General features: G+C 43.6%; 1 protein-coding gene across 5 annotated transcripts in view; it reads left to right on the top strand.

Moving 5' to 3' along the window:
- Positions 1-20,900, top strand: part of LOC140188639 (MORN repeat-containing protein 1-like) — a 243,000-nt gene extending 222,100 nt beyond the window's left edge. For 4 of the 5 annotated variants that reach the window (XM_072245100.1, XM_072245099.1, XM_072245104.1 and 1 more), the window contains 2 exons: positions 10,112-10,188; positions 15,199-18,101. In XM_072245100.1, coding sequence (XP_072101201.1) covers positions 10,112-10,188; positions 15,199-15,347 — 226 coding nt within the window. In that variant the 3' untranslated portion in view covers positions 15,348-18,101. Of the gene's footprint in view, positions 1-10,111; positions 10,189-15,198; positions 18,102-20,480 lie in introns of those variants that run through there. The other variant, XM_072245102.1, reaches the window with a different exon arrangement.
- The last annotated feature ends 616 nt before the right edge of the window (positions 20,901-21,516 follow it).

The following is a 21,516-nucleotide window of genomic DNA, read 5'->3' as shown; positions in this document are numbered from 1 at the left end:
GTGAAAGAGGCGCTGTTGTGCCTTTTTCACCACACAGCCGGTATGTACAGACCACGCGAGATCCTCGGTGATGTTTATGCCGAGGAACTTAAAGCTGTTCACCCTCTCAACCCCAGATTCATTGATGTCAATAGAGGTTAGCCTGTCTCCATTCCTCCTGTAGTCCACAACCAGCTCCTTTGTTTTTACAACGTTGAGGAGGAGGTTGTTTTCTTGACACCACTGTGTCAGTGTGCTGACTTCCTCTCTGTAAGCTGCTTCATTATGATTTGAGATTAGGCCAATCAGTGTAGCATCAGCAAATTTAATTAGCAGATTGGAACTGTGTGTGGCTACACCGTCATGGGTATACAGAGAGTAAAAAAGGGGCTTAATACACAACCCTGAAGGGCACCTGTGTTGAGGGTCAGAGGGGCAAAGGTGAGGGAGCCCACTCTTACCACCTAACGGCAATCTGACAGGAAGTCCAGAATCCAGCTGCACAAGGCAGGGTGAAGGCCGAGGTCTCTGAGCTTCTTGTTGAGCCTGTAGAGAATTGTGGTGTTGAATGGCTGAACTGTAGTCCAAGAACAGCATTCTCACATAAGCATCCCTCTTCTCCAGATGTGTAAGGACGGTGTGTAGAGCTGTGGTTATTGCATCTTCTGTCGATCGGTTGTGTTGGTAGGCGAATTGTAGGGGGTCCAGTGTGGGTGGCAGCAAGCTGCAGATGTAGTCCTTGACCGGCCTCGGTTGGTCAAGCTTTTGCTTATTATTGAGGTGAGTGCGAAAGGACGCCAGTTGTTCTTTTTAGGTACAGGGACAATGGTGGAGGATAAGAAGCAGGAGGGCACTCTACACTGGGAGAGGGAGAGATTAAAAATTGCTCAAGATAAAAGCTGGCCAGCTCCCATGGAGGGAGATGTGTGTCCTCCTATAGGCAATATCCTCGGTGGGAAAAAGTACAGCCCAATCATGACTGATTTATTTTCCCTCTCAACCCCATTCTCCTGCTTTCTTCCTGGTAACCTTTAACAAGTACCTATCAACTTCCACTTTAAATATACCCAATCACGGCCTCCACAGCCATTTGTGGCAATGAATTCCACAGATTCACCACCCTCTGGTTAAAGAAACCCCTCCTCATCTCTGTTCTTAAGAGATGTCTTTGTATTCTGAGGCAGTGCTCTCTGGCCCTAGACTCAACATGGGGGCCACCTTTTTATCTATGACCAGTGCTCTGTCCTGGTAAGGACTCACTCTGAGTAGTTAGCACCAGCGCCCTAACCAGGGAGTGACCTTTGTCTCTAAGTACAGTTTGCCACCAGGTTTCCTTAATGAAACTCAGGTAGACACCCAGATAGAGGAGATGCACTGTGTTCCATGTAAATGACCTCCTCCGCACGAGTCCACCTGCCACTGACCCACCAAGAGACCAGAACACTTCTCCCAATTGATCCTGGCAGAAGAGGCAGCTGAGAAGACCTGCTGGCACTCACGCGCATCCTCTGCAGGTCTTCAGGGTCAGTAGTCATGAGGAAGACGTCATCAACATAAGCCCACCCCCATGATCAGCTCACTCAAAACTAAACCCACCATCTTCTTCGGAAGAAGGCACAGTTATTGCTCCATGCAGACAGGATATAGCTGCCCAGACATAGGACACCCCTAATGCACCATCACCCCGTCCCCCAAAGTGAAAGGGCATTGTCAAAGAACATTGACTTTCAGCAGGCAACAAAGAGACCTTGGGGTTGAAGTCCATTGTTCCGTGTAAATGATAACATAGATGTCATTGGGTGATGGAAATAAAAGCATGTGGCATGCTTGCCTTTATAGTTCAGTGCAAAGAGTATAAAAGATGTGACATTGTGTTGCCACTTTGCAAAGTACAGTTTAGGCTGCCCCACTATAGAAAGAATGTAGCTGCAGTGGAAAAGGTGCAGAAAAGATTCACCAGGATGTTGCCTGTATTGGATGACATAGAGACTGGATTAGCCTAGCTTGATTGCATATGTAGGCTAGATAGTAGGTGTATTAAAACAAGTAAGCATAAGCTTAATGAGGAAGAGTTTTAAAGGAGCTTTGAAGGGTAAGTTTGTTACACAGAGAGTGGTAGATATCTGGCAGTTGTTGCCAGAGGAGGTAGTGGAATCAGATACAATCATTGTGGTTAAGAGATATTTAGACAGACATTTGAAAAGGTAGGCATGGAAGGATGCAGGCCTATTGTGGGTAAATGGGATTGGATGTAGATGGACAAATGGTGGGTTGAAGGACTCATTTTTATGCTGTACAATTCTATGACAGTATAACCATGGTTCCTACTATGTAATGCACGATTTCACTATTGATCCTTGCTGAATACAGTTTCACTTTTCATACCCACTGAATTTGATTTCACTGTTGTCCCTCGATGTGTCTGCTTCACTATTGCTTCACATTGACTGTGATTTCACTTGCTGGACATAGTCCCATTGAACATTTTGAAAGCTCTGCTATGCTATCCACTCATTAGTTAATAAACTGTCTGGCAGGTAACTGTTGTCAGGTCATTTGACCCTGATGGCTTAGCAAAGTCCAGTTCTGGGCTGCCCTCCATTGTTCTACACTTTATCACGGCTGGATAATGACTGTATGATGGCACCTCAGAAAACTGGGTGTGAAGAGTGCAAAGGCATTGAGGATGAGTTACATACCAGTGACGAGTAACACAATGAAATTTAAGGAACAATACAACATTTTTCATCTGTACAAATACAAATTCAGCGAGCATTTCTTTTTCTGAGGATAATATCCCTTTAAACACTTCTGTCTACTGCACCCCTCGTATACCTGCTTTCCACACGCAGCTTGCTGAGGGTTAAATCTTTGCCTCCTTCCTATGTATTTGTCTGATGGTTGAGAAAGAACAAAATAAAATATTTATATGTTGACATAGCTACCTATCTGCTTGTGTGATTTTAAGACCATCTTAGAGACAGAGAGAGTAGGAATTCATATGCACCTTGAAGTAGAAAGCAGTTGAAGAATTTGGTTTTCAGTAGAGCCGAGTCAACACCTAATGGGCTGCATCCAGGGGGCCAGTGAAGATTACTTTGATCTTTGCTGCACTATTGAACTATCTGACGGCTGGATATAGAGGTATGAATTTTTGAATGATACTGAAAATGCTGACAGCCAGTATTGCTGACAGTGCAATGCAGGAGGCTCAGATCTCTCTTCTACTGCTACCTCTGCATTGAATCAAAATGTTTGTAGTGTGCTTTGGTGAAAAAATGGCAGACTAGAAGGACTTTAACGCCACAAACACTGAGACTTGTTCAGGTACCTGTCACCTTGGTTATGACATTACTCTAGCCAATGGATAAATACTACAGGGTTCTATTTTCAAAGTTCAAAGTAAACTTATTATCACAGTACAAATTTGCCACCATGTACAATCCTGGAATTCATTTTCTTGTGGGCATACTCTATAAATCTATAATAGAATAATTAGATTAGATTATGAGGACACGCAGTCCTCTTTTATTGTCATTTAGTAATGCATGCATTAAGAAATGATACAATGTTTTTCCAGAATGATATCACAGAGACAGATGACAAACCAAGACTGAAAAACTGACAAAAACCACATAATTATAACATATAGTTACAACAGTGAAAAGCAATACCGTAATTTGATAAGAACAGACCACGGGCACGGTAAAATCACAGAGTCTCTCGAAAGTCCCATCATCTGTCGCAGACGGTAAACGTCCAGCGCCGCAAACTTGCCGATGCAGCATCCTGGAAGCATCCGACCACAGCCTGACTCCGAGTCCGTCAGAAAACTCCAAGCCTCCGACCAGCTCCCTGACACCAATGCACCGAGCACCATCTCTGCCGAGCGTTTCGACCCCAGCCCCAGCAACAGGGGATACGCAAGGCCGAGGATTTGGGGCCTTCCCTCTGGAGATTCTCTATCGCGCAGTAGCAGCGGCAACGAAGCAAGTATTTTAGAAGTTACCCCAGATGTTCCTCTGTGCTTCTTCACATCTGTCTCCATCAAATCAGTATTGTGCACGGCGTCCTACTTCACACATACAATATCAATTCGGAATGGCTGCACACGCTGCGTCGCACCGCCATCTTCTCCTCCCTCGCTCCATTACTCCATCACACTTAAAAGAGAATAAATAATAACCATAATAGAATCAATAAAAGGCCACACCAGTTGGGCATTCAACCACTGTGCAAGAGACAACAAACTCTGCAAATGCAAAAAGAGAGAAATATAAGAAGAAGAAGAAGAAATAAGAAATAAATAGCAAGAACATGAGAATAGGATTCCTCAAAATTGAGTCCATAGGTTGTGGAAACATTTCAGTAATGGGGAAAGTTAAGCTGAGTGAAGTTATGCCCTTTGTTTCAAGAGCCTGATGTTTGAGGGATAATAGGTGTTCCTGAACCTGGTGATGTGAGTACTGAGGCTCCTGTACCTTCTTCCTGACGGCAGCAGCGAGAAGAGAGTATGACCTGGGTTGTGGGGGTCTCTGATGATGGATGCTGCTTTCCTATGACAGCATTTCAAGTAGATGTGCTCAATGGTGTGGAGGGCTTTACCCGTGATGGACTGGGCCATATCCACTACTTTTCATAGGATTTCCCATTTGAGAGCATTGGGGCTTCCCTACCAGGCTGTGATGCTGCTTAGTCAATATACTCTCTCAGTCAGTCAGCCAGTCAGTCAGTGGGTGCCGTCCCGTATCCAAGGTTGGCAGCTATGCACTTCCATCTTCTTCAATCTTGCAACAGCACTGAGTACAGCCTCTCCTCCAGTTCGTTCTCGCTGGCCATACTCTCTACCACACATCTATAGAAATCTGTCAAAGTTTTAGACGTCATGTTGAAACTTGCAAACTCCTGAGAAAGTAGAGACACTGCCGCGCTTTCTTCACAATTGCACTTATATGCTGGCCCTGAACAGGTTCTCTGAAATGAGAATAAAGAAGAAACTTGCAATTGTACAGCACTCTGATAAAACCAAAGGAGATGACATAGAACATAGAACATTACAGCATAGAACAGACTCTTCGGCCCATGATGTTATACTGAACTTTTAACCTACTCTACGATCAATCTAACCTTACCCTCCGACATAGCCCTCCATTTTTCAATCATCCATGTGCCTTCCTAAGAGTTTCTTAATTGTCCTTAATGTATCTGCCTCTACCACCAGCCCTGGCAGAGCATTCTATGCATGCACCACCCTCTGTGTAAAAAAACTCACCTCTGACATCCCCTATTGTTTACACAATGCGTGGGTATAGAATGGGCTTCATTTTTACTTCCAATGACATCTGTTCTGCTTTTTCAAATAGGTGTAATATCTTTCCCAAACTTTTAAGCACAACAGAATTTTAAATAATATTTCTGATGTTTTAACTGTTACTTTGAGTGTTCCCTCCCATACCTTTTAGGACATAGGAATGAGTTACAAAATTTGAACATATGAACATAATGAGGAGCCATTGAGACTCTAAAGCCTGTCCTCCCATTTAGTAGATCAGGCTGCCCCAAGCCTCATCACTTGTGTGCCAGTTCCCAATGGCCCTCAGTTCTCTTCCTCCTCTGAAAAGCTCTCATTTTCAGTGTCTCAGTCCAAAATGTCAGCTGTTAATTCACCTCCATAAATGCTGCCCGACTTGGTGAGTTCCTCCAGCATTTCATGTGCATGTTGCTCAAGATCTCCAGCATACTATAAAATCTCTTGTGTTTTGCATTTTCTTCAGTGTGTTGTGCTGGATATGATACACAATGGTTTGATGGTTTAAAACTTACATTTGCACACTTAAAGGAGAATGAATAATATAGTTAGGCATCTTTATTGGGTATGTACTTTTTGCTATCACTTCATATTCCTGTGTATGCTAATGAGTTCAGCAGGAGATTTCAGCATTGATTGCCACTGGCAAAACAGGTGTGAATTGTGTCTGCAGTTTTGGTGAAACCTGTCAGTTACTCAACCAATAGAAAATACTAGGCAGCATTTTTTGTGTTACTTTTTGTCGACACCTGGAGTTAAATAAAAGACCTGTAAAATACATTGGATTTTCCTCAGCTCAATACTTATCTGATAAATTTACTTTCGACTTTTTGGAAGACTGAAGTAAAATCCTTTGTAGAAACAAGATGCCTTCAACCTAATAGTGTTTCATAACAAGAGTTTCCTTTTCATGGGAAACAAAAGGCATACCTGGATAACAAGAAGGAGGTAAGAGGATTAGGGGTCTCTGTGAGAATGGCCCAAGGAATGAGCAGAAATTCCAGGGAAACTGGTTATAAAAGGAGTGAAGGAATACACTCCAGTTACAAGACAATCAATATATACTGTATTAGGCAGTTTTTCTAAACACGATTAAAAAAAAAGAGTTCTGTTTGAAAAGCCTGGAGATCTAAGCTTGTCTGAATGCCATTGTGCTTTAACTCTACATTGCCATTGTGTTTTGATTTAATTGGTACCACCCAGAGGCCCATCTGATTAGCTCGCAGGTAGGGAGGTTTCAGTTGAGGCCACAACTTGCTTATTGGCAGAGAAGTGCTGGATATTAAGTGGCAATTGTGTTGGGATGGAGAGAAGCTCCAGGTTGAGACTGTGGTCAAAGAAAGGGTAAAATAAATGTAAATGGTTAATAAAGGGATCTGATACCTAAATATGGTTGGAGGAGGGGTGGTTGTTTCCATCGAAACAGCTGAAGAAAGATAAATGGGTTAATTTTGTATAATGTCTGGGATAAAATCTGCTGCTACTCTTCTCTCAGTAGTGATGCAGAAAACCACTTGCCTGTCTTGCCTCTCTTCAGCAAGTAGGCCTCCTGGACCCCAGGAGACCAGATCAACAGGAAACAAAGCTAACTGGGAGCTCAAATCTGAGGCATGCTGCCCACCTTTTATTTATTTCTTTACATATATTTCTCTATACATGTGTAAAAAAAATCTAATGTTCAGATCACCTAACCTAGATATTTAAGCAGCCTGGGTAACAGTTTAGGGGTTTGTGACCCAGTATGTTCCTACTGAGTCCATGTTCGAACAGGAGTAAGTTTAAATTACACTGAAGTCTCAAAGAGAGTGCCATCACAGGATTGAATTTGCTAACTTGCAGGAAAGCTTCTAAGCCCTGTAGAATCAAGAGTCACAGACTTCATTTTCCCAAGCATCATGTCAACAGTAAATGATAAAAATGCACAGATTACCATCACGGGATATGATGGGGAAACTGATTAGAGTATCTGCAAGAGAGGAGGGGTGAAACTTCCATTTTAAATTAGACAGTAAAAAATGCCAGTACCATATTTTTCAAAGGTATCAGTGCCCAGCAATATGTCTCAATGTACACTTTCCTTTCTTGGTTCACTACGTCATTAGAATTCTGTGATTGAATTATTCCCTTGTACCTCAGAGCGGCCAAACATCACCATGTACTTATTGATTGTTCTTTCCTTAATAGATTAAATCAATTGCCTACTTCAAATCATGCCCCTAGCCATGTAACAATAATCCTTTACAGAACAACCCACCACATGACGTTCACAATGCTGCAAGCAGTCTGATATGATCTCTGAAAAATGTAATGGCATTTTCATGCTGGTTAAACTGCACATTTGTTGAAGTTGGACCAAATTAATCCTCACCTACAAATTGTTCAGGTCTAGTATCAGTTAATGGAGTGACCCACAGAAAGAGTACTAGAGATGAAATAGCTGGAGTTGCAATGATATGGATACGCAGACTGAGGATATCCAGCCTTATTCTGGATGAAAACGTTTAATAAGCTCCAACACTTATCATTGCACTGTGGCATCTTTGATGAGAACCAACTGTCTGTAGACTAGATGCAGGGACCACTTTGAACATTAAGTGACAAGAGAGTTCACACTTGTCTTGAACATTAAGGTGGGTAAGTCCCCAGGATCTAATGGGATCTATTCCAGGATACTGAAGGAGGCAGGACAGGAGATCGCTGGGACCTTAACAGAGACCTTTGTATCTTCTATATCCATGTGTAAGGTGCCAGAAGACAGGACAATAGCCAATGTTGTCCCTTTATTTACGAAGGGCAACAGGAACAAATCAGGAAATCATAGGCCTTCAGTTCTGCAGAAAATTTTGGAAAAGATTCTTAGGAACAAGATTTCTACTTGCCATTGGATAAGCACAGACTTATTAGGGACAGTCAGCATGGCTTTGTGCTTGGGAGATCCTGTCTCACAGATTTGATTGAGTTTTTTGAGGAAGCAACAAAGATGGTTGATGAGGACAAGACAGTGGATACTGGATACATAGACTTTAGGAAAGTATTTAACAAGGTCCCTTGTTGTACGCTGCTCAATTAAGTCACATGGTGTCAACAGCAAATTGGTAAATTGGATCCAAAGTTGACTTAGTAGTAAAAGACAAAGGGTGTGGTAGAGAGTTTTTTTCTGTCGGTAGTTTTATCCAGGGATTTTGGAGAGGTCAAATGTAAGAGGAAAGTATTGATTGATTGTTCAGACAGATTGATTCATCTACTTTAGATTAGATTAGATTATGAGGACACGCAGTCCTCTTTTATTGTCATTTAGTAATGCATGCATTAAGAAATGATACAATATTCCTCCGGTGTGATATCACAGAAACACAGGACAGAGCAAGACTGAAAAACTAACAAAAACCACATAATTATAACATATAGTTACAACAGTGCAACGATACCATAACTTGATGAAGAACAGGCCATGGCACAGTAAAAAAGTTCAAAGTCTCTCAAATGTCCCACATCTGACGCAGACGGGAGAAGGAAGAAAACTCTCCCTGCCATGCCCGATCAGCCTCAGTTGCCAGCAGCAGGCAAAGCCGGGGATTTTGGGGCCTTCCCTCCGGAAGATTCTCGATCGCGCAGTAACAGCGGCAGCGAACCGACATTTCAGAAATTTCTCCAGATGTTCCTCTGTGCTTTCATGTCTGTCTCCATCAAATCTGGATTGTCCACGGCCCCTATTTAACAGATACGAGAATGCAGACATGCGTTTGGTTGTTGTTCAGACCAAACATCAGAATGGGGAAGAAATGTGATCTACAGCAGCACAAGACAATGAACATACGCTTAGCGGCCACTTTATTAGGTACCTCTTATACAAGAGGTACCTAATAAAGTGGCCACAAAGTGTATATAAAATTGTAAAAGTTATAGATAGGGTAGACAGGCAGAGTCTTTTCCAGAGTAGAAATATCGAATACTAGAGGGCATATGCCTAAGGCAAGGGGGGGGACATTTAAATCAGATTTCTATGGCAAAAATTTTTACAGAGTGTGGTAGGTGTCAGGGCAGATATGATAACAATGTTTAAAAGGAGTTTAGAAAGTCATATGAACGGGCAGGAAATAGATGGATTGCAATCGTGTGCAAACAGATGGTATTAGTTTAGGGTGGTATTGTGGTCAGTGCAGACATGGTTGGCTGCAGGGCCCTTTCCTGCACTGGATTTTTTTTTATTTTAGAGATTCGACATGGTAACAGGCCCCTGTGCCACCTAATTATGTGACTATTCAATTTAGCAACCCGCATGTCTTTCGAACAAGGAAGAAACTGGAGCACCCAAAGGAAATCCACACAGTCACAGGGAGAATGTACAAACTCCTTCCAGACAGTAGCGGAAATGAACCTGGGTCACTGGCACTTTATTATCATGCATTATGTTAACCATTACGATGCTGTGTTGTACACTTCTATATTCTATGTTCTATCTTCTCCCTTCCTTCACTCTCCCGCTGTGCATGTGCCTTTTCCACTGGCTACCCTTGTAGTTGAGTATGCCCTATCCAATGCAATTTGCACTATGCCTTATACACAATAAGAATGGTCCCTTGGCCAGGAATCCTTAAGTTATAGCCCAAGCTGAACATCTAGAAGTTGGGAGGATAATAATAAATATGAAAAGTCTGCAGATGCTGGGAATCCAAAGCAACACACACAAGACGCTGGAGCAATTCAGCAGGTCAGGCAGCATCAATGGAAATGAATAGATGGTCAATATTTCGTGTTGAGAAACTGTTTTGCAATAGAGATGAAACTATGCCGACTAGTTACTCAATTCTTTTCTCTTTACAGATCTGACGTTAGTATCAAATTAGGTGGAAAATTGAAGAAGGCACAGAGTGGCACAGACCTGCAGTCTGTGAGATTAGGTAAGGTAGGAGTCTCGACCTGTTTAGGACTTGAATGGCAAGTGTGAACCATTTAATGCTGCCAAACAAGGAGTGAGACTATTCCTAAAACCAGTTCATCCTGTACCGGGTGTCCCACCCTTATAAGGAATAGGATGAGCTGTCCCATACTTAGAACAACATAAAGATTTAAATCAAAATGATAACAAAAAGTGATCAATCGAAATGAAAATACAGTGAGAGAAGTCACACATATCAAAAGCGTAGTCATTATTACGCATAAAGGCTTTAGTTAGACCTTCCTTTTTGCTGGCCGTGTGAAGTAGTCCTTGTTTTAAACCTACTCTGGCATCCCGCCCCAAGTCTTCCGCAATTGCATGGTGCTGCTTTCTGCACTTGTGCAAGATTCATTGATTTCAGCACATCTGCCACCAATTTCCATCCTGCCCCAAGTTTGCCTGAACCATCCCTGATACTTCTTTTCCTCATCTAGAACTCTCTCTCTTACCACCTCAGTGGGTAATCTAATCAGAATCAGGTTTAATATCACTGGCACATGTCGTGAAATTTGTTGTTTTGCAACAGCCATACATTGCAATACATAATAATTTAAAAACTATTAATTACAATAAGCATATATAAAAAATTTAATTAAATAAGCAGGGCAAAAGAGAGCAAAACATAGTGAGGTAGTGTTCATGGGTTCATGTCTAATCAGAAATCTCATGGCAGAGGCTGATACTAGCCACCAATATCTACATAAACCTACCAACTCCCATAGCTAGTTTGACTCCACCTCCTCCCATCCGGCCTTCTGTAAGGACACTATCCCATTTTCTCACTTTCTTGCTCTCTGCTGCATCTTTGCTGAAGCTTTCTGTTTAGGTCTGCTGAAATGTCCACCTCCCTCTAGGGATCCCCTCTCCTATAGTCAGTGGAACATTTCCTCCATTTCCTAGATGTCTGCTTTCACCCCACCTCTCCCCAGACAGAACAGATACAAAGTTCCCCTGATTCTCACTTTACATCCACCAAGTCATCCTTTGCCACTTCCACCTGGTCCAGCACAACCCACCACCAGCCACAGCATCCCCTCTCTTCACCTTTCTGTTCCCTGGAAAGAATCTCTCTTTTTATGGCTCCCTGATTCACTCATCCCTCCCCACCACCCTCCCTGTCTCCTGACACTTTTCTCCTACAACCATAGGAGGTGCAACACTTGTCCCTATACCTCTTCCCTCACCACCATCCAGGGACCTGAACAATATTTCCCAGTGAGGCAGAGATTCAAGTTTATCTCCTCCAACCAAGCTTTTTGCATTCGGTGCTTGCAAGGTGGCCCCCTTTACTTTGGCAAGACTGAGATTTTGTTAGGTGACTAAACTGCAGAGCACCTGAGCTCTGTCTGCAATTGCGGATTGAGCTCCCAGTTCCATTTCCCCTTCTCATTCCCACACTGACCTTCTCAGCCTTCTCGACTAACACAGCAAGGCCAAACACAAGCTGGTAGAATAGCAACTCATATTGCTCTTCTGGCCTCTCCTTCCCCAGTTTTCTATGTTCTGCCATCTTTCCTTTTATCCCCAGATGCAGGGTTTCAAACTAAAACATCACCAGATCTCTTTTCCTCCACAGATGCTGCTTGATCCACTAAGTTTTTCCAGCAGTTTATTGTTTGCTCCAGATTCCAGCCTCTTTAGTCTCCTGTTTCTCCACAATACATTACCTCAAGTGTAACAAACAAATACTTGCATTTATATTTGTGCCTGTCACGACCTCAGGAAGCCTCACAAACTAATCTCATTAGAAAACAGATTATCTGATCATTAACCCATTGGTGATATTTGGGAACCTGCTGGTGCAAATTGACTACTTTGTTTCACCAAATTTCTACAAAGACCACGTAAGAAAAGTGTTTCATTTCTGTGAAGTAGTCGGGACATTCAGAGCCGACAACATGACACTGTTGTAACAGAGGACATTGTTGTTCAGTTTGTACTTTTTTGAGCGTTGATTAATAGTGAACATGACACTTTAATATTTCTAATCCAGTATGTGTGGCACACTTTGAGCTGGCACTGGACAGGGGTGATTAGTTTTACAGAACATAAAACGCTGTCTTGGATGTCAACATGAAACTGTGAATATAATCACAGTGAACAGCAAAACCTAATCTGTGGTCAAGTTTGAGCATGTCAGCATCCCGATTCTAAAGCCTTGCATAGCTTCCTTGTTATCGTAACAGTAAAACAACCCCTGTGGTTTAGGGTTATTAAATAACCTCTTCTTTTTCAAACCACACCGGCCCACCTGTTGTGTAGTATAATGTCAATCTCAGTGTTAAATGTCATTAAAATCTCCGAGGACTTTGGGCTCAGTGCACAGTACAAAGCAAGTCCCATTTCCCAACTCTATATCCTGCACTTCTGAGCATTCAGCACAGGTTGTAAAGATGAAAACAAGTTTGTGGGTTCAGATTAAAACCTCATCACTGTCAGTTCTCTGACAGTTCATGCATGTTGTCTGTTCAAGTCCCACCCAGAGACTTTGGGTGAATGCTGTACCTATACTGTCAGACATGCCATCATCCCAATGAGACCCTTGTCCAAGCTCCAGACCAGCTGCTCCTTCAGGAGTTGAAGTTCCCACAACACTGAGTTGAAGAGCAGGGTTACTATTCCTGGTATCCTGTTCCTCAACTATCATCACATTAAACAGAAACGCAAGATAAATGCATATACTGGAAATTCAGAGCAACACGCTCAAAATGCTGGGGGAACTCAGAAGGTCATACAGCACCTATAGAGAAGGATAACCAGTCAAGTTTTGGGCCGAGACCCTTCATCAGGACTGGAAAGTAAGGGGAAAGAAGTCAGAATAAGAAGGTGGGGGAGGGGAAGGAGAACCAGCTGGAGGGAGATAGGTGAGACCAGGTGAGGAGGAAGATGAGTGGGGGAGGGGGGAATGAAGTGAGAAGCTGGGCAGTGATAGGGATGACAGGCTGAAGAAGGAACCTGATAGGAGAGGACAGTAGACCATGATAGAAAGGTAAGGAGGAGGGTCTCCAGTGGGAGGTAATGGGCAGGCGAGAAGAAGAAAAGGGGTGAGAAGGTAACCAGAGAAAAGAATGGAAAAAGAGAGAAAGGAGAGGGAGAAATCGATGTTCATGCCTTCAGGTTGGAGGCGACTCAGAAAGAATACGAGTTGAGGCTCCTCTAACCTGAGAGTAGCCTGATTGTAACCTTAGAGGAGGCCGTGGACGGACATGTTGGAATGGGAACCTGAAATAGAATTAAAATGGGTAGTCCCTGGGAAATCCTTTTGTGATGGACAGAGCCAAGGTGCTCTACGAAACAGTCTCCCAATCTACACTGGGTTATACCAACGTAGAGGAAGCTGCACCAGGAGCACAAGGTATAGTAGATGACCCTGACGGATTCACAGGAAGTGTCTGCTCACCTGGAAGGACTGTTTGGGGCCTTGAATAGTGGTGAGGCAGGTGTGCCACTCATCCCTCTTGCAGGGATAAGCACCAGGAGGGAGATCAGTGAGGAGGGACAAGTGGACAAGGGTGTCATGTAAATCCCTGATCCCGGCAGAAAGTGGAGAGTGGGGGAGGGTTGGGTTAGAGGGAAAGGTGTGTTTAGTGGCAGGATCCTATTCATTCCTTAGCTGTTTGTGGGAGCTTATTCCTTACAAATTTGCCTTCTTACAACAGGGACGTCGGCTGTAAAGCATCTTGGGGTGTCATGAGGTCATGAAAAATGCTACAGAAATGCATGATGCTTCCAGCTTAATGCTGAACTGCTATTTACTTATAATCTCCGTTTTCCTCCCCCTCTGTATATTGTGTCCAAAGACAAAGATAACACAACCTTCCACAATTTTGATTCAGCTGTAAAAATATTTTTACTACACAGGAACACACACACACTGTGATTTGTCTGATTCATCCCAAGATTAATATTATGCTTCATTTGGAGACATTCCTCCTCCCCCAGAATCTGTCAACTCCTGCTGGATAAAGGAACATTGGGAACTTCAACATTTTACTGACCCACCCACTTACTCATACCTCAAACTGTGCTCATAAGGTACAATTTCTTTGTTTAGAGCTGCAACAGATACCGAGTGAAGGTGAGATGTGAATTAATTGAGCGGAGGAGTGAGGCTGCAGGGGTGAAAGCCCTCCTCTTTCATTGGAAAGGCCGTTTATGGTTCAAGCTGATCCCTGTCCTGCCCATGTTCCAACATGAGAGAACAGTTTTGCATTAGCATCAGAGAGATAAGCATTTGACTGATGGTTGATATTTTACTGTTGCTCAGGGGTACTGTAGCAACCCTGATGACATCATGGCGGGCAGGAAAATGATGCTAGAATCTGTGTGGCCCAATATTGAACATGGTAACTCATTTACCTGCCCAGCCACCAAGACGGTGTGTTTGCTGTGGGATTCGTAAAAGCCCTCTTGTGCAGAAGTTCTGAGATGTACAATTTGCTTCCAAGACTTTTTTACTAGGGTCAGGAATTGGCATTAAAATATGTGTCTTCTTGAGTAAGACCACACAAGGATATGTATGGTTAAAGATTGAATTAACTTTTTGTCATGTGTAGAGCAGTTAAACCTGACATTTTGTGTCAGCAACCAACTGTGCTGAGGGCAGGCCGCCATGCTTCCGGCACCAACATGGCATTGCCCACAACTTAATAACCCCAAAAGCACATCTTCAGAATGTGGGAGGAAACCGGAGCACCCACAGGAAACCCAAGTGGTCAGAAGGAGAACGTACAAACTCCTTATAGACAGCGGTGGGAATTGAATCCCGATCAGAGATCGCTGGCACTGTAAAGCGATTGCACTAACCAATACGCCACCGTGCCACCCTCTGGCTGGGGCATGGCCTGTAAATACCTACGGAACACGAGGCCAGCCGTTCTCAGTGCTTCAGTTCAGGGGAAGGGGTGGGGGTGGGGAGAATTAAGTTAGAATTTCAAAATAACGTCTGAAAATGATGCAACTCTGATTTCAGGTGAATATGTTATCATGGTGAAGGATGTGACAAGTCCTCCCTTCCTGGCTCGCACTCTTCCGCCTGCTTTCATGCTGCTGAAAGTTATAGCACAGAAACCGAGCAAAAAGGAGGCCAGAAAGGAGCCGTACAAAGTGCCTAGCAAATAATCAAGTTGTCGAAGAACCGTAATGTCTTTGTGGAAGCTTTAGTAGTAACACCACTGTATTATTTCAACCCCGCACCCCTTTGATCTCCCAGAAGGATCCCACATCTTGAGTCCTTTCCCTTTCCACACCTCTCCTTCCAGTGACAGCCTAAAATATTGTTTCATATTGGACTCTCACAGACAGAGGTTCTCAATCCATTTCGTCTGAGTCAGGGTTGAGTCCAGTTCTGAGAAGTGAAAGGGAATGTGCTAAACCACTGTAAACACCCTGTCCCAAAATAGTCTAGCCTATAAATGGGGCCAGCAATACCAGAGACAGAAAAGTCCCTATTGTAAGCAGAGATGTCTCTTCAGGGTAGAATTGTACCAGAATGGAAGGCAAGTTTCATTAATATTCTGTAGTGTGCAATCTTTGTGTTATTTTTTTTTCGAATCTCTATTTGATAAACCACACCTTTGAATATTTTCACTTCCCATATAGCCTCAAAAGCCCCAAGTACTTTAACCGCAGCTGGTGCTGAGAAAGACACCCTGTCTCGTCGAGGGTTTGGTGTTTGTGAGTCAAAACAGGATGGAAGAAAGATAGCAATTATTTTTTTTCTCTGTCAAAGAGGTTAAATAATCTATTTAAAGTAGGCTGTTACTATCGTGATGTTCTGCCTCCCTAGAGGTTCAATGGTCTTGTACAGCAGGTTCAGTCCCTAGATTAAGCTAAGGGAACACTTTCAGCTGGACTGCATACAGGGAACTTTCATTTGTCTCATTGGCCCATGGAAGGATAAACAAAGTCATGCTGCTTCCGACCAGAACAAAAGGACAGAAGGAATCTTGACTATGATTCCCTTAGAAGTAGATACTCTACATGCAATACTGGATCTAGTCCTTTACTAGACAGAAGGGCAGAGTTAAAGGGGAGAGAGTAGGTGATTGACATTGATTGAGAAAACACTTACAAAATGTTTGCACAAACATTGTGATTGAATCATGTTCTGTGTTGTATTATTATACAAGGTGAAGATAATTAGGGAGAATTTCACCAATGATCAGCATGCAGCATTTATGGTAATGGATTTATGGAATAGGCCCATGTGTCAGGCCTGGTGAAATCTGGGGTGTTTCTGGTATGCCTTTCTGGATGACCTGCTTTCTTCAAATGAATTCAGTACTTGCCACAAGACCATAAGGTATAGGAGAAGAATTCGGTTATTTGGCTTATCAACTCTGCCCACCATTTGTTTTTCAACATCATTCTCCCACCTTCTTCCCTTAACCCCTTGCCCAGTCAAGAACAATCAATCTTTGTCTTAAATACTCCACAGCCCTCCATGACAATGAATTCTATAAATTACCACCACCTGGCTGAAGAAATTCCTCCCCATCTCAGTTTTAAAATTATGTCCCTTTATTCTGAGGCTGTGTCCTTGGATCCTAGGCTTTCGTACAAATGGGAACATCATCCCCACATTCACTCCATCCAGGCCTTTCAGTATTTGGTAGGCTTCTATGAGATTCCTCCTCATCCTTCTGAACTCTAGCGAGTGCAAACCCACAGCCATCAAACACAAGTTCACCAACTTAGAAAAGTTTCCTCTCTAAGTACGAGGCCTCTGTGGATGTTAGCAGGGCTCCGACTGGTCTTTGAAAGCAGCACGTGGCTTCTGACTTTCTCCCTCGATGGTGACAACCCTGTTACTGCTGCCTATCAATCACCCTGAACCCAGACACGAGGACATTGGCAGCAATAGGATACAGGTAGGGTCAGGGGTCAGATTCTAATGTTGGCTTCACTGATGGTGAAAAGAACTTGGAAACTTAAAATCTTCACATCATGATACTTACAGACAAACTTTCTTTACACTTTAACTGTTTACAGATGAGCTCATTTTCCTGTTGCCACCACTAATCCCAAGGCCTCTGTTGGTGTTGTATCCGAGATATCCACTGGAAGGCACACATGAGCTGCATGGGCATTGGCTTCCCTCAATGGCATGCACAACAGCAAGTGCTCACTGAGCAACAGCACTGCCACACGGTGCAAGCGTTCACCCTGCCCCTCACTGGGGTAGCGAGAAGGTCAAAGCACACTATGACCCAGCAGCACAGAAGAGGTGTTCTTATTGATGGAAGTTCATCTACTTATCTTTATTTTATCTCCTCAGACACTATGCGATTCTAACAACCTGCATTTTCTATTCGAAGGTTGTAGGTTTAATCCACGTTGGGTGGGTTTCACGGATATCAGTCAGGATGCTGGCATACCACCATGGGTGCCTCAACCAACATCCCACAGTAGTTTAAAGTCCCTGAAGTAGTCACTGTGCTGAGAATGAAAGCTCAAATGACAGGCTGAAACCTGGGATGACATTTAAATTCATGGCAAGATGGGAATCCACCGAGCCAAGGCGAACACCTCAAGTGGAGAGGGATTTCTAGAGCCTACTGTTATCTGATGCCCCTCCTCCCAAAAGGGAAGGCTGTTTGATGGCCAATGGTTGATAATAGTTGATAATGTCAACTAGCCTGCCAACATTTGATGTGCTGAGCCACACACACTGGCAGTGGGGGTCAGAGACTTAAAAGAAGAGTGAGTCACAATATGCAAAAGGAGAAAATTATAGACGGGGCCGCAATGATGCTAACTCCACCTTCACTGCTGTTGGCTTCGGATCACCAGGTCTAGCTGGCACAACATCAGATATTCCTGCTTCACTTGGTACATCCCAGGCTTTACAAAAGCTTTGTCTTTGACCAGCTGTAGACACTGAAGGTGGGTGGTGGGGGAGGGGGGGGATGTTATCATTTGACCAATCCACAGTAACCAAGTCTTCAGAACTGGAAGCAACTAGGAATTAAAGGCTTACTGTTCTGAGTAAACCAGGAGGAAAATCACAGGTAGCACACACAAAACGCTGGAGGAACTCGTCCAGCATCTATGGAGAGGAACAAATAGGACCCAAAATGTCGACTGTTTATTCCCATCCATAGATGGTGCCTGACTTGTTGAGTTCCACCAGCACTTGTGTGTGTTGCTGCAGAATCCCTTGTGTTTAGAAAAAAAATCACAGCCGTGCGAAAATCCTGTAAGCTTCGACTTGCAGCTCTAAACATACTGACTGGTAGTGGAAGATGGTGCTGGGCAGCTGGAAGCTGGGAAATCAACTGGTGAAGCCTGCAGAGCCAGTGACCCCGAGGCAGGCCCTCCACACGTGCCGTAGAAGTCGCTTGAGTGAAGCGGGGCTGTTTTATGAGAGGTTTACTAAAAGTCAGTGAGTCGCCCAAGTCTGAGTTTTAAAGGTAAACAATGTGTTGGACTGCAGAGGGCAGCAGTTTTTCGCAAGTGCCACTTTATTGGGGGATCATGTGATCGTCCAGCCCTCAGTCCCCCACCCCGCGGCCTCCCCTTGCCTCCCCGAAGCAAGTAACCAGAAGAGGGACTGCACACGGCTCCATTTGTAGCCACCCCCAGCCACAAAATACAATCTTTACTTCATCGTGGAGTTGTAATTGTTCAAACTCTTGCCAGCTGGGGCTCGTATTTTCTTGCAGATGTGAAATGGGTTTGTGGTTTGCCCTTTCAGCACAATGAATGCTCTGTTAATCAGCTAACATTCAGCATAGTCTGGTGTGGGTTTGGAAAGCTGCCAGCCTCAATCCATCAGGCAGTGGATTGTTCATTCCATTCAGAGCAAGCAGAATGCCGGTTGGCTCTGGAACGATCACTCTGCATAGACAGCTCTCTGACTCTCACAGGAAGGGACCATCAGAGTAAGGAGAGGAGGAAAACTAAAGCAGCCATATGAATAATTTATAGCTGTTTGGATCTGCTGACATCAGCTGCTTTTGCTGCAAACAAGCAGCCATAGCTTTGCCTTGGCCACCTCTATGGCTTAATGGGCAGAGTCACCCCCTGGTGCAGTGCCTGGGCACTTGATGGGCAGCTTCCATCTTCAAAAACCCTGATCAGTCAGCTCACTCTAGTTAGAAACATGTGCCCTGGCATCTATGAGGCCGCGAGTAACAGCAGAACCCCGCATTTATATGGCACCTTTAATGTTGTGAACTGTCAGAAGGCACTTCATGGGATCATGAAAGATAAAATTTGACATCAAGCCACACTGGAATGCATTGGGGCAGAGTTTTCTTAAAGAGAGGGCTTTAAGATTGGAAGAAAGTGATGGTGAGGGTAGGGGAAAGCCCCAGAGCCTGGGGTCAAAATACCATAGACTGAGAGACCAGAGGTATTGGAGAACTGTTGTTAGAGTGGGGAGTGTTGAGGGCATGGAAAGTTCTGAGTGCAAAGGGGAATGTTATATCTGAGATTTTGCCAGACTCTTTCAACCATTGTAGGTCCATAGGGTGTAAGGATGATGGATGAAATTATCTCGGTATGCATTAGGGTACAGACAGAAGGGACTTCATTGCAGATTTCTGTGGGACAGAAATCCGGCCAGTGTAATCGGATCTGGAGGGGACAAGTGCATGACTGGGGGTCTCAAAGAACTGAAGCAAAAGGGAGAAATACACTCGGAGGCCACTTTATTGGGTACCTCCTGTACATAAGAGACTTTTGGATAGGTACATGGAGCTTAGAAAAATAGAGGGCTATGGGGAAGCCTACTAATTTCTAAGGTAGGGACATGTTCAGCACATCTTTGTGGGCCAAAGGCCTGTATTGTGCTGTAGGTTTTCTGTTTCTATAATAAAGTGGCCTCTCTCTCTCTCTCTCTCTCTCTCTCTCTCTCTCTCTCTCTATATATATATATATATATATATACACACACACACACATATATATATATATATAGAGAGAGAGAGAGAGAGAGAGTTTTTGTTTCTCGCCCCACTCTCTGTAAACTCTAGTGACTGCTGTGTGTGAAAAATCTAGGAGATCCACAGTTTCTGAGATACTCAAACTACCCTACCCTGTCAGGCACCAATAATCATTCCACGAACGAAGTCACTTAAATCACTTTTCTTCCCTATTCTGATGTTTAGTCTGAACAACTTTACTGCTTAACCATGTCTTAAATTGGTGACATATAACTAGCTGATTAGATATTTGCATTAATGAGTAGGTGTACTGGTGAACCTAATAAAGTAGCCACTCAAGTTCCTTCTCCTAATGTTTATCTAGTGATCCTGATCCAGGAAGAGGATCTGTATTTATTGCCTGAAGACATCACTGGGCTGGACTTTAATATACAGTGAATAATGTTGAACAGCAAACCAAAGTCTAGGCTCCCATATGAGCAGTGGATACTGGGGAACTGAACTCTACAAAAAGAAGTTATGAACATGGAGCGTCAACTGTACTTCCTCGACATAGAGTCGGAGCCAGTGAGGATCAGCAAAGCTCTTTGCAGCAATGGTCTGTGACTGGCTAAAGGAGAATGCTTGTTATGTTTTGTTCTTGATTCCAATGTTCATAAGGCCTGCATTTGTTTCCCATCTCTAATTATTCCAGAGCCAGCACAAATCAACATTGCTGTGGGTCTGGAGTCTGAAAGTGGCCAGCCAGAATAAAGCAGCCAAATTTCCTCCCATAAAGAATGTTAATCAATCATTGGGGGTTTCGCAAGTTTGTGGTCATCCCTCCATGGGATTTGAACTTGCAACCTTTTTGCATTGTTGGTTTGCTACAGTTCAACCGATGCAATTTTACTGTGACCCAGTCATAAGAAATACTCAGCTCTTCACCCTCCTCATCTCAGTGGCTGAGTAGTAAGTCCAACTTCAGAAGCCCGTAGCCCTTGAGCTGGAATGTAGCAACCAACATGTTCCATTTGCTTATTCAATATCCATCTCCAGTGGTGCTGAATGTGCAAAGCTCAGTGGCATTTCCAATCACCTGAAATCACATGGTTTGGTCGCCTCTACCTCTTATCCCATTTCCTCAGTGGCAGCATAGGTTCTTGATTAGTCAGGGCATGAAGGGATACGGAAGGAAGACAGGAAATTGAGAGAGGAAAATTGGATCAGCCTTGATGAAATAGTGAGCAGACTTGATGGGCCAAATGGCCTAATTCTTCTCCTATATCTTATGATCTTATATTAACACTGGATTAACTGGAAAATTAGATTGAAATGGAAGTTCAAGACATCATTTAAGGGTAGCAGAAATACTACCCTAACAGCAATATGTTTAGCTGTCTACTGAATTGATGTGTAGA

This window comes from Mobula birostris, chromosome 27 (assembly GCF_030028105.1).
Source record: "Mobula birostris isolate sMobBir1 chromosome 27, sMobBir1.hap1, whole genome shotgun sequence".
Taxonomy (NCBI): Eukaryota; Metazoa; Chordata; class Chondrichthyes; order Myliobatiformes; family Myliobatidae; genus Mobula; species Mobula birostris.
Note: the sequence above shows the minus strand (reverse complement) of the source record. Positions and strands in the feature narration are given on the sequence as shown.